Here is an 18,082-nt window from a genome sequence, read left to right on the forward strand (position 1 = left end):
AAAATTCGCCCGCTCATTCTTTTGTAACGCGAGGCTTCGGTGGTGCCTTACATATATGGTTTCCAAATTTGTAAACAGCAACGTGATTTGCCTTTGTGGGGCCCTGCGCCACACATCTTTAGGGTCCGTGGCGCGCCGCGCATTCAAAGGCCGCGCCACTTCCCAACACTCCCTGCCCGCTGCCCTTTTCCCTCTCCCCGCTCGTTCGGGGATAACTTGTACCGCGCCGGGGGGGGGGGGGGGGGGGGGGGGGGGGGCTATAAAGGAAGGCGCATGCCGTCGCTTCGCCCTCTTCCCTCCCGGACGAACCGTGGATCGCTGCCTGCCCGCCCAGACGACGATCCCGCTGACCTCCCGAACCGCCATGGACGGACCCCTTCAGAGGTGAGAGTAAAGATGTTTCTTACACGGCCCGTTGTGAATTTGTCTTGCGTATCCCTCGGGCAGAGGAATCGCCCACAGCTGGCAACCAACTGGGGCTGAATTAGCACCCATGTGGACGATTTCTCTGCCGACGTGGGAGCGCACGGCAAGGCTCACGACGGGCTGGTTCTTTGTGTGATAGGCGCGACGCCATTTTGAATTTAGGGTTAGCGTGTGTGGTTTGGTTTGTGAGGTTTAACGTCCCAAAGCAACTGAGGCTATGAGAGACGCCATAGTGGAGGACTCCGGAAATTTCGACCACCTGGGGTTCTTTAACGTGCACTGACATCGCACAGCACACGGGCGCCTTGCTTTTCGCCTCCATCGAAAAGCTGCCGCCGAGGCCGGGATTCGATCCCGCGTCCTTGGGAACAGTAGTCGAGCGCCGTAACCACTGCGCCTCCCCGGCGGGGTGTTAGCGTGTGTGTATATGAGGCGGAGTGTAGTATAGTGGTGTTTGTGCAGTGTTTTAATTTTGTTTTGGGTTGTGTGTGAGTTTTTTAGAGTCGGGCTGTTTGTGTTTTAATTTTTTTGCATATGTTGTACGTGAGGTTTGTCACCGCTATTAGTCTTTGCAACCGGCCTGTTGACGCAGAGTAGTGTTTGTGCGTGGGCAGTTGTTTTTTGCGGCTAGCCACAGTTTGAATGAGGCATGCCACCGAAGAAAGACGTGGCAGATAGGACCGCCGCTTCGGATGCCGGTGCGTCCGGGAGTGAAGCAAGGGACGCGGCAGAGCCCGCACAGGTTCCCGACGCAGCCGCTCTTATGCAGCACATGACCGCGATGTTATCTGCATTAGCCGGTCAGCTCGGCTCGGTGGCTAGCGCCAACCAAGCCGCAGCTGTGGCGACGGTCTCGCGTCCGCGGATAAATGTAGAGGTTCCTTCCTTTTCTGGCTACACGGACGTGAAGTCAGTCCACGAGTTCTTGCAAGAACTCGAGGGTTATCAGACGGCACTGGGTTCCCCAGACGACGTGGTGCTAGCGCAGGTAATTCCCGTAGCACTTGTTGAGAGTGCGGCGCGATGGAGATGCAGCCAGCCAGCCTTCCAGTCGATGGCAGACTTCACAGATCGCTTCCGCGCCGAGTTCTTGCCGCCCGATTACGAGCGCCGGATGCTTGAGGAGCTCGCGTTGCGCACACAGCACCCAGAGGAGAACATCCTTGAGTATGTACGCGCAATGCAGGAGCTCTACAAGAGGGCAGATCCCACGGCAACCGATCTTGAACAAGTCGCGCGCGTGGTCAGGAAATGCCATGCGCGCTTCAAGCCGTATTTGCGGGGACGTGGTTTTTGCAAACCTCGAGGCCCTAGCACAGGAAGCGAAGGTAGTGCAGGCGGATTTACTCGCTGAATTGCGCTACAAGCAACCCCCCAGGCCAGCCGAATCGCTAGAGCCGCGATGCGCCTCGGCCGGAGGCCAAGTCTCCGCGCCACGCGCCAGAGGCGCAGACGTAATGACGGTAGGGCAGGAAAGGCCAGCGGAAGACTCCGCTATTCCTCGCGCTCTTGACCCGTACGCGTTCGAGCAGCGGCGTCGAGCTGGGCTCATCAGCGACGTCCGCATAGGCGCTGAGAGAGGGGAAAGACGTCCCCAAACGCTTCATGGAACGCGGCATCCCCCGACCGCGCGGCAGGTGAACGATCGGCTTTGCTGGAATTGCAGCCAGCCGGGCCACGTAGCACGTGAGTGTCAAGCAAGGTGTATGCAGGGAAACAAGTACCGCCGGCGGCGATAATTGGTAACACCAGCCTGTCGCCGTCGGCGGGAGAATTTCGCGATAGCCACGGCGGAAAATGGGAAATGTACTCCCACGCCGCGTCACTGGGCGACCGCACCGGCGGCGCAGAGGCTTTTGTCTCCCTCGCTTGTAGAGCGCAAGGAATGATGTCGCGCTCGAGCCCTTTTATGCTATTGGTTAGCTGGTCAAAGCTACTCTGCACTCATTGACACGGGCCCAACGCTGTCACGGGTCGGTGACGACGTGTTCGAGGCCTGCCGTAGATGTAACATCCGTGTCAGGCCAGCCGAAACCCCTTTGAGCTTAGCAGCAGGGATGGCGAAAGCGGAGGGAGCGGTGCGCCTGGTCGTGCGCTTTGATGACAGAAAGCGGAGGCATCGCTTCGTCTATCTCCCCGGCTTAGCCATACCAGTTATTCTGGGAAGAGATTTTCTTTCGACGAAGGCATTGTGCTCGACATGGGGGAGAACGGCTATCCCTACAGTCCCTTCACCCCCCTCATTCCCTTTGTTAGCGCACCCAAACAGGAATGCGTCGCCCAGCGGGCGAGCGTCCACGCTTGTGTGGCAGACAGCTCCCCTGCGACGCTGAATGGTAGCCCATTAGAAGCAATTATCACGTCCTTCTCAGGAACCGGTAGTCAGCGCCGAAGGCTTGCGGAAACTTTACTCCCGTTTTCGGATTGCTTCACAGAGAAAGCGGACAGAACCGACGTGCTTCAGCACGAGATCGAAACTGGTGATGCGCGCCCTTTCAGGTGTAACCCGCGGCCGTTAAGCGCGCATAAGAGACAGCTTCTCGACAGCGCCCTTGACGAGATGATTGATACTGGCGCGTTGAGACCCTCACAAAGTCCCTGGGCGTCCCCAGTGGTTCTAGCGCCAAAGAAAGATGGTTCGGTCAGGCTGTGGGTTGATTATCGAAAGCTCAACTCACTGACGCCTACGGTCGCGTACCCTTTCCAGTCGATCGAGGCTGTGATGTACGCGTTAGGGAACGCAAGGTTCTTCACAGTCCTGGATGCAAGCAGAGGGTACCTGCAGATTAATATGGCGGAAGGTGACATTCAAAAAACCGCATTCACCTGTCACCGCGGGCTCTTCGAATTTACTCGACTCCCGTTTGGTTTGTCTAATGCACCGAGCACGTTCATGCGATTAATGGACATCGTGCTGGGCGATGCAAAGTTCAACGCGATGGTGTACCTCGACGACGTCGTGATATTCTCACAGTCGTTCGAAGAGCATCTCATTCACCTGAATTCCGTTCTTGAAAGAATGAGACGTGCGGGTATAATGGTCAACCCAAAGAAAGTGCAGTTGGCATCAAAGAGAGTGAACCTCTTGGGATTTGTAGCTGATGATGGCACTTTGAGACCGAACGATAGCAAACTGCAGGCAATTCTGAACTACACTCTTAAAAAAAAGGTAGTTACGGTTACTAACTTTTAGGGTAGTAACTGCTTGTCACATATGTTACTAACTAGTTAGTAACTGCAGGTAGTATCTGCTAGGTAGTAGCATATACTACCTCTAGAAGGTAGTAACCAGAACTACCTCTAGCCAATTTTTACTACTTATAGATATAGTACTAGCAACTACCTTCAGAAACATTTACTACCTATACGAGGTAGTAAGAGTAACTACCTTTACTAATATTTACTACCACTGCAGGTAGTTAGGGGAACTACCTTTACCAAAATTTACTACCTATAGCAGCGAACGCGATGGTTAGATGGCATCCTCGAGGCACTGCAGATGAAGTTATGTGATGTTAGGAAGATAGTGAGAGACCGGAAAGCGTGGCGTGACATGGTCAATAGGGTCACGAAGAGTCGGACACGACTGAACGACTGAACTGAACTACCTATAGAAGGTAGTAAGAGCAACTACCTTTTCCAATACTCACTACCATTGCAGGTAGTTAGAGGAACTACCTTCAGCAAAATTCACTACCTATATGAGGTAGTAAGAACAACTACCTTTACTAATACTTACTACCACTGCAGGTAGTTAGAGTAACTACCTTTAGCAAACTTTACTACCTACAGGAGGTAGTAAGAGCAACTACCTTTACTAATACTCACTACCACTGCAGGTAGTTAGAGGAACTACTTTTAGCAAAATTTACTACCTATAGGAGGTAGTAAGAGCAACTACCTTCACTAAGATTCACTACCACAACAGGTAGTTAGAGGAACTACATTTGACAAAATACACTACCTTAGAAGGTAGTAGCAGCAGCTACCTATATCTAATTATACTACCTCTGGAAGTAGTAACAGCCACTACTTTTATCAACATGGACCACCTCCAGAAGGCAGCTACAGTAACCTGTAGTAAAAAGTAATATCTACATGGTAGTAACAGGAACTACATTTAGGAGCACTAGTAGTGCCCCTATGAAGGAGGAATCACCCTTATCAGCTAGTAGCAAGTGCCATATTTTAACTGACACTAATGTGCGCATGAAAACAGTGACAAGGAAAGCATTAGTATTGCTTGCATAAGAATGAAACCTCCCACAATCAAAAATGTAATGCATGAAACTATGCATAATTCAGGATACCAGCATAATTATACTTGTGCAGCAAGTCCTATTGACTAAGAAGCTCCTGCCGGGCAGAAAAATCAAGCTCCACAACCATAACTACTCAAAATGTTGCTTCCTTGTCAGCAAGCTAACTGCTAAAGCATGAATGCTGAATAACATACCGGTACCATATTGCTGCGCTGTCTCGATTCGAAAAAATATGAATGCAGTTAATTTAAGAATATGAAGTGTGTGACGTTCATATGTCTACCAGAAACTTAAGACAACTGTTACTAAAAAAAAACTTTATTTTCTCAACCAAACTTCACTCACTCTTTAGAGCAGAAAGTGTTCGCATGACAAGTGGGGTCAAGGCTGTTGACCGTAGCCCACAAAAATGTTCCAACAATAGAAACATATTCTTATTTTTTCTGGAGTATTTGATATTTAACACCCAATACATCTCCATTAGCGTGCTAACACCTGCTACAATATCCATAACGTCTATCTTCAGGCCTTCAAATGCCGCACATACTTCAGTGGCCTCGTACGGTGTTTCACTTATGATGAGGGAAGGGTAGGCATCCTGTAATAATAATGATATAAAAAAAGTCAATTCCCTTCAAGCAGTTGAGCCATAGAAAAAATAAAGAGTGCTCCTTACCGGTCCTTTCAGGAAGTATGCTTGCTCTTTTACCAGGTGCGGTAAAAGTTTTAGTACCCCAACAGCAAAACAATCTGCACATAAGGAGAACATAATTCATAGAACAACCGGTCAATTCCAAAAACGCAAAAACAAAAGCAATCTGGTCTAGGAAAAACTCTCCATACATACATGTTTTTGCAGTGCCCTCGGCCTTTTCAATTGACTCCTGCATCTAAGCAATGATCACCTTTGCAGGGCGGTATGCTTTTGCCAGCTGGATGCACTTTTCTCCATATTTATTAATAAATTCCAAAATCAGTGGCTCAAAATCCACACCTGTTATGGCTTTGAACTCCCAACGAAGCTGGAAATTTAATATGAAAAGACAATCATCAATAACATGTAGTGCATTTCAAATTTGACAATTCTAAAAAGAAAAAGCAGGTGCTTATTTAACCTATTTGTTCTAGTACGGACATTTCTTCTGCAAAAAAAAATCTAAAAATGATATGGACATTTACTCCTCTAAGTGACATAGCAGTGTCAGTGATTGTTTAAACTCCGTCATTACAATTGTCCCCAGCTCTTCCCAACAATCCACTTTAAGGATAAAACTTAAAAATACGTCACAAATAGACGGGGCAAGACTCCTTACATGACACTTGTCCTGATAAATAGTTTATCATTTCTTCTGAGAAACACTATGTGTGGAGCCCCTTAATATGGGTGTATTCAGATATGGAGTGCAACTGAAGTACCATGAACATTTTTTTTCTCAACTAAATTTTTAACACAATGAAAAATACCATTGATCTAAAGAATGAACCATCACTTTGCAAAATATAAAGTTTCCTCGAAAAAAAAACCAGGTTATCACAAGGGGTGGAAAACTGTAATTTTACATTTCATAAAGTAGCAAGTTCAAAGCCCTACTGCATGCACATTAAAATTATATTAGGGCAAAAGCCTTAAATGCCTCATCATTGTCGACAGAAGGTTATCAGCAGAGGTGTCACGCTTTCGTGAGAGAGTTAAAAATAACTAATAGACCATGTCTCCCCAAGGAATCATATCTATATCCCTTGGATCCCCAGACCGCCTGGATCCCAGCACTTTACCAACTACGCCACGCTCAAATCGTGAAACGTTCTTCATAATTCCCCTTGTCTACCGTGAGGATGATAGCGGAATTCGGCGAATGACAGATACTGCGCCTTCCCTTTCCTGTAAACGAATTATAGAACGCCGGTGAACTTTGATGCGTTCAATGAAATGCTGGTTGTGTTGACAAGGGGCGCTCGCGCACCCCTTGACGTCACCAAGCGAGTCATGCATATACGAAGCTGACCCCGCCAGGCATCCGATCCAGGCGTCCGTGAGTTGCCTTTCATTTGCCACTTCCTCGAGCGCCGCACCACATAGCAAAAAGAAGCACACTCAGATGTCTAAGTTAAGGCGTTAGTACAGCAGCAGTTATTGGCGTTTGAAATTGATTTAGAGGATAGAAAAGGCGCAGTATCTGTCACAATAATTCGCAGACACATGTAACCGGCTACGATCCACCGCGCTATAATGGGTTTCGCCTCATCGAGTGACCTCTACAATTTCTTCAGCACAAGTATTTAGTCATTATTATACAACTAGAATATTATAGAACCATTATTGCAGTTTTTCGGGGAAACAGTCACGAAGTTCTCTCACAGAACTAAGCACTGCACAAGCTAATATTAAGCAGTTCATTTGCAGATGTAAAAGTCTTATTCCTTGATGTTTTTCTGAGTACCTTACAGGTCCTGTTAGACCAGTGAAGTTTTGTGTACACCCCTTCAAATTATGCCAAATTAAAAAAAAAAATGGGCAACTGACTTGAAAACAAAAAATATTACCTTTGATTTTTAATATCTTGCCCTGAATATTCCTCATTACATCATTACTGTGCAACTCCGAAAAGTGTTGCATTATTTTGTTTAAATTTATAAAAAATAGAAAACTGAGCCTGGGTTTTGCATGGACTTGCATGGACGCCTTAAGGACTGTCTCCTAGAAGAAGAAGCTTTATGTAGTGGCGAAAGTGGGGATACCTTTCACACGGCGTAGTGATCAGGTTCATATTTGGCTTTCTGCAGTAATATGGTATTCAAAGCTCGAACCTTTCAAGTAGAATTCTAACAAAGTCAGCTGCATCAATTTCAGCAACTTTCATCATGTTTTTAGTTGCATCACATATTTCGTGGCAATTCGGACAAGAACATCTCTCTAATGAGCGGCTTCCACCACAAGGAGATGCCAAGCTGGACAGCAGCCACAGGATGCCTGGCACGATGCCAAATGTGTGTGTGTGTTGCTGCCACACAGAGCTTAACTCCCATTGTCATCAGATAGCAAGATATTACTTTCCTTAACCCGTGAAGTTCTGTTTAAAGAATGAGCTATAACCCCATCAGAAAAAAAATCTGATGCAGAAAACAATCTAGTCATGAACTCGCAATTTTGCCTGAAATCGAGGGCATGACCTAGTAAATACAAAAAAAAAAAGACTCAGTGGAACAACCTGAATGCAGCTGCCAGAATATAGGGCTGAAAACGTTTCTTGTAGTGTGTGACTGTTCAGGCTAAGTATGAGATTGTTCTCTTAAAGAATAACGAAGAAAAAGCTTTTATATAATATTTGAGAGCATATGCTATAAAAGTAATCAGTAAATACTGATATGAAGACATTTTAGTGTCTATGATGCGAGACTCCAAACAAAATGACAAATATTCTTTTTCATTTGAGATACATTTGTGTTACAAATACAGTGTATTTAACAAAACTAAAACTACGGTTCATACCTTTGCGTCAGCACTTTTGCTTATTGGATAAAAAATTTCACTGGACACGAAAGATGGTCATGGGTTTTTGATAAGTCTTTACCTGAATGCAGCCATATATTTTCTAGCATGTTTACATATGCCGCGTTTACACATCACTTATACTAGTCCTGCACAACTGTTCCTGTTGAAACTAAATTATAGGTTTTCTCATAATTGTCCCAGCAACAGTCAATAACGAGTTATAACAGGGAAGCAGAAGGTAGTCTGATACCAAGCTGATGTCACACTTACCAGTTCACGAAGACTTAGAGCTGGATATTTCAGCAGAAGTTCTGACGTTGGAGGGCTGCTTTGCCTGATCCATTTCCTTCGAGAAGATAAAGTCTGCTTCATTGAAGCTTCAAGCTTTATGATGTCTGGATTCATTTTTCTCATTTCTTTTTCCATAAAATCAATGTGTGCATCAATAACACCACCATCCTCTTCTACATCCAATGCCGGTTTTTCCTGGTAACAAAATATTGTGCAAATGTAAATACAATGATCACGCTCTCATGAGTAACATTAAGTATAATTTCTGGTAACTAGCTCTCAGTAATGCATATCTACAAACTGAAAAACTAATAGTTGTGTATGAAAGTCTATACTGTCCAGAAATGTCCTGTGGCTTCGGTACTTACCTTTGCGATAACCCTGGTTACAGAATACCTTAGAAGGCCTGTGTACATGTGTTTGCAGTGCTTTCCAACTATCTACACCATAGTACGAAGAAGACAGGCACATAAAAAGCTGTACAGAATTGCAAATGTGCACAATAATATTCCACTAGGTCCAACTGAAATAAAAATTTTATTATCTGCATCCTTTAGCCAGGCAAGAAGTTTCAATTTGACAAGCACAAACTATTAGCATCATCAAGCATTGGCTTCTCATTCGGAGCATTTTCAAAGCTCTGAACACCCCTTTTCCATTTTTTATTTCTTTAACTCATCGATCAATCAATTACAATGATTTCATAATTCGTCACTGCCCACAAATCAATCATCAATCACAAGAAGCACAAATTACAGTGACAATCTTTATGCAGCCCCTGATTATTTCTGACATGTGGTGCTGACCACTATTCTTACTACTATACTTTTCCTGCGAACGAGGTGTATAAAATCCAGGATAGAACGAGAGAAAAAGGTAGCTACATTTTATGAAAGAGCACTGAGCAATGGTTGAGGGGGAGCCTCAGTTCGCAAGCCAATCTTTAGTTAGACACAGATATCACTTTGCCGCCACCGATGGGTAGAGCTAGGCCATGACCTATCCCCGCTATAATGTTATGTCGCTGAAGAAAGCACAGGACTGTTGCTGAAAAAAAAATGGGCAACCAAGTGAAGGAACGGACCTCTGACTCTGGGGTCATGAGATAGGAACATGCAGATGCAGGCTTGTGTTGTCTGGAAGCAAGCGGTGCTTTATATGTATGTCATATGGTCTATCAAGACAAGGTTAGTGAAAACATAAAGTTGCTGCAGTAATTCATTTTGTAGATGCTATGAATGCAAAGTCGTATAAAAGGTGCAATTGACCGATCATTGTATCAGCATGATTGTAAGGGGTCACCTTGGCATACATTGTCGAGATTCTGCTTGATATCCATGCCCGGCAAACAAAGATTTATTTTAGCAAAGAACGAAGAATATAGAATGTCGATGACACATTTAAGAGTTTGAAAGAAGGAAACACACGCTTAGATCTCAATTGCTTTATCAGTCAGAGATGGCTATGCTCAGGGAGGGCTAATGCATTCCTTTCTTGTGTCTGTGTCAAGTGGATTTTGGTTGTCTTTGGACAACATTCATCAGGCAATTGTTATAATCTATATTGTTCTTTTAATAGAAGGCGGTTCAGCGACAACGTCTCGGCTGCTTTTTCTGTGTGTAGCCTTTTTTGCACTGGCGCCAAACTAAGAATGAAATACCAAGTCGTACAAAATTTTTAAAATTTGAAGTTACTATACAACGCAGAATCAGGTGTGCCGGCATTCTTTTCCTACGTTTCATGAAGCGCTCAATTAGCAGTCTGTACCTTTTAGTTTACTTCTGTTTGCAAACATGCCTGCTTGTTATTCCACTGCAATAAGAAAACATGAAGGTTTGTATGCTTTTATGAAAAGAGGGTTCTGTAAGGGCCAATAATACATCGATTGCATGAGGTGGCAGGGTCCGTAAACTTCTCTCCATTTCCTCATGTCCAGCGATAGTCAAACTCAACCTCAAAAACATGCAACTCTCACTTACAATTATTAGGCTCAAAAAGACCAAACTTGTACAAATCCGAATGCTTTTAGCACTGATTTACAGGGAGGGTATTACTCACCACGCGGCACTGCTTCTTTGCTACTGTGCAGTCTTCAGAATACCTTTTTTTTCCGAATTTCTTCCTTGCCTCTTGCACAGGAGGCTCGGAACTCAGAGATTTTCTTATGTTGCCCATCTTATATTTAAATGCAACTTTCCAGGAATCCTGTGAATAAACATAACTCATCATTATGGAATGTAAAACAAAGGACATTTATAAGGTGACGAATGTAAAACAAAGTAAATTTAAATAGCTTTCTTGAACTACTCTAGTGGCCACCAGCAGCAAATACAAATTTTCTCTGCAGAAAAGGCATGCAGAAAGGTGTAGGCATTATTTAGTGGTCGCTCGTGCTTACTTCAGAATACAAGAGCAGTGCTGGTTTTTTCTAGCCAGAGCAGATATGCATTAGCCATGGGCACACCAGCCCTCCTTGTCAGTGGTGCACTAACATTTTTGTTCCCCAAACTCAAGGACGTTTGCAAAGCAAGCAGTACAGTGCTGGATAAGGCTAATGTCCAGAAGAAACAAGCTTTGGACTTAATAATTGCACTGCAGCTTGTACACCCCAATTAAAAACTGTTCTTCATGGAAGACATGCAACAGATTGATGCCCTACAACAATCCTGAAAAGTAAGTTATATACATGGACAGGATGCTAATGGAAGTCTCATTAATATGGGAGTAGGTGCATTAGCGTCAACAGCACTGAAGTTGTATGAAAACAAAAGTAGTTCAGATAATCTATTGCCTGAAAAAAAAAGCGAGCAGACAAAAAAGAAAAAAAGTGACATGCTGATAGCTCGACTATTCATGCTGTACTTAGGTGAAAATAAAGAAATGCAACAGTGTTGTGACCAGGATGTGGCCTCAAATCTGCATGCTACCTGCCGAGTCTTATTAATCACTTTACCACACAAAATCTTTTTCTCTGAAGTTGGAATTTTCGAATCTGCGCAACAGAAAATACCCCGTTCATTCTTTTTTGCTCCATCTCTTTTATACACGTATGGGACGCTTTTTCCAGAATATTGACACTGATAATGCTGAATTTTATTGGCACAAGGGCATCCGGTTACAATATGTGCTACGCATCAATTTCTAAAAGGTTTTAAAGCAGTCTTGGGGATAAAAAAGGCTAAGGTGAAATTTTTAAAAGATGGTAATGCGATGATGTGTATGGATTTATTTCTTGTGTATATTAGGATGTACTAGAATTGTGAAAGAACGAATTTTGCATGCTTCAAAAAATTGGAATCACCTCATCGACTGTGCTTGTCAGGGGAAGAATTGCGAGGCATCTGACAGCTAGAATTAACGTGCAGCCTTCTCCTTGCCAATGAGGAGAGAATAGGGAATCCCATGTAAAGAACCTACTCAGTTAGAAATCTAAAAACCCTGTCCAATGAATACATTCGTTCCACTTAAAATTAATTATAGGTACATTGATATTTTAATGTACAGCTCTAACAAATTTAGCCTTGTTTCTTTCTCGACCATCACAGAAAAAATTAAAGAGCACTGGAGAATCTGCATTGGAGTAATGCGAATGCACGGATGCTGCTGTTGGTTACTTCTAGTTGCTTCTAGTTGTTTAATTCACTTCTTGTTTACCCATTTTAGTCTTTGGCACTTTCAAATTGCGTGTCAATCTCTTCCTATGTCCTTTTTTGGCTCGACTTCAGGTCGCGTGACGTCACATCCTTCACGTCCTTCACGTCACTTAATTGACTGATTTAAGTAACTATTTTCGTATTTGATACATTCAAATGTGGCGCTAAGCCATTCGCTAATGAGATCATTTTCGCCTTTACTGTTCCATTTTTATGCCTCTAATTAAAACCTAATTACCTTATTGCCTAATTATTTTTTCGCACACTTTATGTCACTGTCTATCGATTGACACCACTCATTAACCTCTACAACTTCTCAATTACAACTGCTGCGGACACGATTTAGCGTGTTTTGCCTGTAATTACCTAATTAACTTACTGGCCTAATTATTTTTTCGGCAGCAACATTACTTCAGCCTCTATCGAATGGCACTACTCATATACCTCTACCACGTCTCAATTACTCGCAACTGCTGCGGACACAATTTTGCGGACACGGTCTGCGGGCACGGCCTGCGGAGAAAAATCTATGAACATAGCGAAGTAACGCTTTCGCGTTAATAATTAGTATGTGGACAACCGAGATGTGGGCCCCACATTCCATGAATTATGGTGCTGGTGTATGAATGCTGATAATATTTGCTACTAGCAAGCAAGGCTTTTTCAAGTACTTACATATCCAGTGCCAATCGTGTCTCGGAGGACCGGATACTTCAATACAAGGGCCTTAGCAGCTGTCTCGTAGAGTCGTCCAGGATACCTGTGAACACCATGCAGGTGAAGCAGCTCCTGGATCCAGGCACACAACAAGACCAGACAATACTTACAAATCAGCAGTTAGCAAATGTGTTGTGATCCAGGCGACTATGCGACTTTTCGTGCGGCTTGATATTTCCCCTGCGTTCATTCTTACAATCTCTGCTTTGATGTCTAATGGGATAGCTGGCAGCTCGTACTCTTGACGATTAAGCTGCTGCTGCTGGTTAACCTGGCTGCATCCGGGAGCTAACAGCAATGGTGTTTCACAAGGTGTGCTGAAAACAAACATAGTATTCAAATAGAAGCAATATAAGCCTCCTGACTACAAACATGTGATAGTTTCAGCAAAAGTTTTGACTTACCCAGTTTCGGGCAGCACGCTTTCTCATCCATGCTTGAAGCGCCATTGTTCTTGGCAACAAGATTTATTTTATCCCCGTCGCAAAATGTGTAGTCCTCTGCAACCTCCACATATTCTTCAAAACGGGAGTGGTAGACCTATAATTGTGTGAGGATAAATCGGAAGCCACAAACATAAGAAAAACAATGCAAACATAACTAATTTCTAATTCCATAATAAATCAGTGAAACATTCCTGCTTCCTGTTTCAAATATATCAAGGTAGATAAATAAAAGCCTAATGTTTCTCAGTTCAGTTCAGTCGTTCAGTCGTGTCCGACTCTTCGTGACCCTATGGACCATATCACGCCACGATATGGTTTCTACTTCACATTATATACTGATTTGCAAGTCAAATCAAATCAAATCAAATTTTATTTTCCTTTGCCAGTCAGTAACAGTAACTGCTTCGATTCCACAAATGGTAAAAAACTGCGGCCAGCCTTACTACACAGATACCACAGTTGGGGAAGACTGCTACTGCATTTAATAGAGAATCATTTGAGCTTGATTCAGAACAAGTGTTGCACGCAAAGTGCATTCTTTCACCTGTATTTTCCACCCATTTCAAACTATACCAGTCACAACTACTGCTTTAGTTGTGGGGTGCAGAGTAAGAAAGTTCTTTTCACTTGAATCTAATGCAAAATTGGTGTCGCGAAGAAATGTAATTTACCTATTTTTGCTGTTTTTGTTTCGAGGTTTCAAAATTAATGGACATCAAAAGAGAGCAGCACATAGGAAGCCATATAGCTAAAAAAAAAAAAAACAGGCACAATATTGTGGGTTTATAGAGCTTCGCAAGCATTTCTGCACTAACTCCAAACACTGCAAAATATTGGAACTGAAACCTATTCAAGTATTAGGGTTGAGACGGCCCTTACGCCGTGGGTGACGTGCCGCTGGGGTTCTCAAAAAGATGCAATGTTGAGCACGTGCCCTGAGTGTCCGCCGAGGTGGATCTTCGCCACATTTTACGGACATGTCCAGGAATGCAGCCATCAAGAACAAGACGCCTACAAGAGGTTGGACTGTCGGCTACAAGGAAGCAAGACCTACACCTATGGCTAATGGACAACATTAAGAGTTGGAGTTTTCCCGAGTTTATAGAAGAAAATAATCTACACGACTTACTTAAGTTAAAGACAGCCCCATTCCATTGCCAAATGGCAAGTCTTCGAATTAAAAAAAAAAAAAGCGCATCTTGTCTCCCAGCTACGTAACATTATACAATGACTGAAACCGCGTGGTACCAGTCCTGCGATGGCTATCGTGTGTTATTTGGTTTGGTTTATGGTGTTTAGAGACTCGGGCCGGAGTGGAAGGTTCTAGTAATCTCTACCACCTGGGATTCATTAGCGTGCACTAACATCGCACAGCACACGGGCGCTTTGTTTTTCGCCTCCATCGAAAAGCGCTGCCGCAGCCCGGATTCGATCTAGTATACTTGGACATCGAGCGCCATAACCACTGAGTCATCATGGCAGGGCACTATTCAGTTACATCAGAAACAACTCGAAGCACGTTTGTGCAAAACGAGAGTATGCGTACCACCTCTCTAACTTTCACGTTAAGCCCAAGCAAGCACCGGAATAACAAGCGGCGAAAAAGATGGAGGCGAGTGCCAGCAGTATGGCTCGCACGGGCCTAACCAAAGGCTTAGCTCGCTGGCTACATACATATACGCTTCTTAACCAGTAAACCAACTATGACCGCAAGCATACTTGTTCTATGGCGGGCGCGAAAATTCCCGGGCATTGAAATGCTTATCACCACCAAGACACCAGAAAAAAGAAACACATACCTCAATTCGGTCGTACTGCGCCGAGTCTCGCACATCAGTCTCCATGATGGCCTTGAGCACATCAGATTTCTTGCGCTCGCCACCGACATGTAGCACCTTCTTCCGTCCTCTCCAAGTTATCAAGCACTCTATCTTAGACATTGCGTGGAGGAAACTGCCGCAATTAAACGAAGCAAATGCCACTGATCCCCGGTAGCACACGAGCTAAGCACACAAACGAACAACCTCGTGTTGCTCCCTCCCAACGTGTGAACCACGGCGAGACAATAGGTGTGGAGGAAGAGAAGAACTAGGAGAGAGCGCGCGCAGCCTCCGCAAGCCAACCTCCTCTGACGCCACTCCCTTCTCTCTCTTGCGCGCAATGATTTCTCGCTTATGTTGTTGTGGCGGCCTCATGCTGCTGCATGAGCTCTTAAGGCGGAGTCACACTGCGGAAAGAGTTGGTCAACTCGGTCCGTCAACAGCGTGTTCGTGTTGGCGACTCTGTCACATCGCCCCATTAAATCTGATAAATTTCATGCATGTTCCCCCAAACGCTCGTTGATGCATCGGCCAGTTTGGCCAACATAAAGCTTTCCACACGTTAAGAAAATAGCATAGACCACTCCAACAGAACACTTCGTAAATGGAGAGTCGTGCTTTATCTGGCAACCTCCTTTTCTTGAGTTATAGAAAGAATGTTTAGGTTGTGTCTATTTGTGCCTTTTTTTTTCTTCCCTATAGAAATTTTTGGCTCCGCCGCGTCGCAAGGCGCTGGCGACCCGTTGCAAAGGGTACAGCCACCATCACCGTCACCGTCACGAACTAATCAGAAACATGTCGTCGCCACCCGCCAACAGCGCTTTCGTGCCGTTTTTATGTCATCATTGATCATGTTAATAAGCTTCACGAAGTCCGCTTTCTCCAGCATCGTGGCCACTGAAATTTCTTGTTTCTTCGACAGTTAGGCAACGCCGTGTCACACCGCGGAAACTTGCTGCTCGTTGCGGCGCCGATGTCCGGAGCCGCCCATTTCGCTACAATTTCGCCCAAATTCGTGCGCTATACGCGGGCTTGCGAAATATTTGTGAGGTTTGGAGGAATGGGCAAAGGCTTACGGCAGAGAAGACATTACATGAGATTTATCAACATTTTATTTTTATTTTTAATTATTTGCCCACCTGTCGAGGAGTCGCATGTTCGACCTGATCTCGGAGAGTATGTTGTGGCAATTCTTGCTGTCACGAGCCGCAAATCTCACTTGGCGCCTGCGGGCGCATCGGGATTCACAGTCCCAGGCCTCGACCGTGAGAACGCGAGTCCAGCAGAACACCACCTTGGCTTGCAATACAACACGAGTGGAATTCCTCGACCGGACGTCGAGTCGGCGTTCTCACCGCACAATCATACAGCTCGCCCACGCAAGCTTCGCTGATCCGATCACGGCGTACGTGTTCATCACCAGTCTCCGGCCTTGATCCAAGCCGTGAGAATCAAGGCACCGACCGGCAGTCGCGTAGAAATGGTTGTCTGGCGCACGGCGAACTACCGAAGTGTTGTCTTACACGCGTTTTACCGATGAAGGAGCTAGCCGCGTGCACGGATCCGCCGCCGCTGCCGTCGCGTCGTCGTCCGAGTGGAACATCCGGCCGCTTGGAATGGAGCTGAGCCTTCGATCTTAACAGCACGTAAATGTTTGTGGGCTTTAGTCTGCATCGCACTGAGGCACAGCTTTCGTGCACCTTCTTGAGCGCTGCTTTCTCTTGTACAAATTTGCTTATTGCGGAAAAAAATTGCGAATTTTAACGAATGAAAATGGTCATCGAGTATAGAATTAACTACAGTGAACTGAAATCGACGATTGCTTACATCGCAAGATGCGCGTACAATCATCACGAAGCGCCGGTGCGACCTGGTTCGCCGACCAATTGTGGGCCAGCTCTGCCTCAAACTCTGCTTGGCTGAGTGCTCGAGCTTTATATTTCTCTAATTGCTCTTTGCAGTTCCATATTATGTGCAGGATGTCCGAGACTTATCACCACATTATTATTGTGTAAAGAGGCGAAAAGCCGCGCATTGATGCACTGAATAGTAAGTGTGATCTTCTCGTAGAACGCATTATTCGGTTGTAAGGAGTGTTTGTAAACACTTCCCTTAGTTTAAGCCAGAGACTCCACACCATTTTAACATTGGACCGGGTCTGTGTACGTGCGTGTACCCTGAAAACACCAGCATTAACTCGATACCCATCGGGAACCTGTGCGCCGGAGCTAGACGACTCTCATCGGCGGCCGCGCCACCGCATCGCCTCTTCTTGTGTCTGTGCAGTTCAGTTGGTTCAGTCTCCTTTCCCTGAACCGCTGGCAGTATCTCGCCGGCAGTCTTTTGTCTTGTTTGTTTTTCTCCTGTGCCTTTCTCGCTCCTCTGACCAGTCACACATCCACTTTCAAAACGCCGAAAGGGAAAAAAAATGGCTGTTGCTCAGTGGAATGGGCAATCTGATTACTACGCGCTTAGAAAAAAATAATAATCATGAGGAAGAGAGCACCTTTAGCAAGGCCAGATTCTTTAAAAGGGGAATTGAATGTACCAAAGGGTGCTTATGTGGTTTTTACCCTCTTTCTCTGAAAAAAGGCAAATTCATTTTTAAATTGAGAAAGGCGACTGAAAGCGTTAACAAAAATTAAGAGCCGCCTTCATTTTTGGAACATGCCTGGAACAGCCGTAGCCCTGATTAAATGATTGTTGCAGTGAAACCTGGCAGTAAGGTCTGTGTTTGCAAGAGTAGATCTTACGATCGTTTAGGGGGCCCGAACGACGCCCTTAGCAGGAGCAGGTTGGTTCTTTTTCAAGCTGCGACTGAACGCACACGTGAGGGGGAGGGGGAGGCTTTGTAGAAAATGATAGAGCTAGAGCAATTGCGGACGATGAGTACAGTCGTGAGCAAAAGTGGTATACAACACTCAGCCGGTGGCGGAGCTCGAGAAAACTGCATGCCAACTTCAACTGGCAACAG

General features: G+C 45.0%; 1 protein-coding gene across 4 annotated transcripts; it reads right to left on the reverse strand.

Annotated features, from left to right (window-relative positions):
* Window positions 1-4,923: 4,923 nt before the first annotated feature.
* LOC146204670 (sterile alpha motif domain-containing protein 3-like) lies at window positions 4,924-15,354 on the reverse strand. Of its 4 annotated transcripts, none has more exons than XR_014704020.1 (9): window positions 15,088-15,354; window positions 13,247-13,382; window positions 12,953-13,159; window positions 12,801-12,885; window positions 10,531-10,664; window positions 8,452-8,667; window positions 5,536-5,710; window positions 5,365-5,438; window positions 4,924-5,286 (listed from the first exon to the last, which is right to left on the reverse strand). XR_014704020.1 is itself a non-coding variant. In XM_084589377.1 (9 exons), the coding sequence occupies exons 1-3, from the start codon at window positions 15,226-15,228 to the stop codon at window positions 13,131-13,133; spliced, it is 306 nt and encodes a 101-aa protein (XP_084445503.1). In that variant the 5' UTR covers window positions 15,229-15,354; the 3' UTR covers window positions 4,929-5,286; window positions 5,365-5,438; window positions 5,536-5,710; window positions 8,452-8,667; window positions 10,531-10,677; window positions 12,801-12,885; window positions 12,953-13,130. The 4 variants fall into 4 exon arrangements, 3 of the variants coding, with proteins under 3 accessions (XP_084445503.1, XP_084445502.1, XP_084445501.1); XM_084589377.1 differs by having other exon boundaries at window positions 4,929-5,286; window positions 10,531-10,677; XM_084589375.1 differs by having other exon boundaries at window positions 4,931-5,286; window positions 10,531-10,677.
* Window positions 15,355-18,082: the final 2,728 nt, after the last annotated feature.

Source organism: Amblyomma maculatum, chromosome 1 (genome assembly GCF_055883805.1).
Source record: "Amblyomma maculatum isolate TAMU_Amacu chromosome 1, ASM5588380v1, whole genome shotgun sequence".
Taxonomy (NCBI): Eukaryota; Metazoa; Arthropoda; class Arachnida; order Ixodida; family Ixodidae; genus Amblyomma; species Amblyomma maculatum.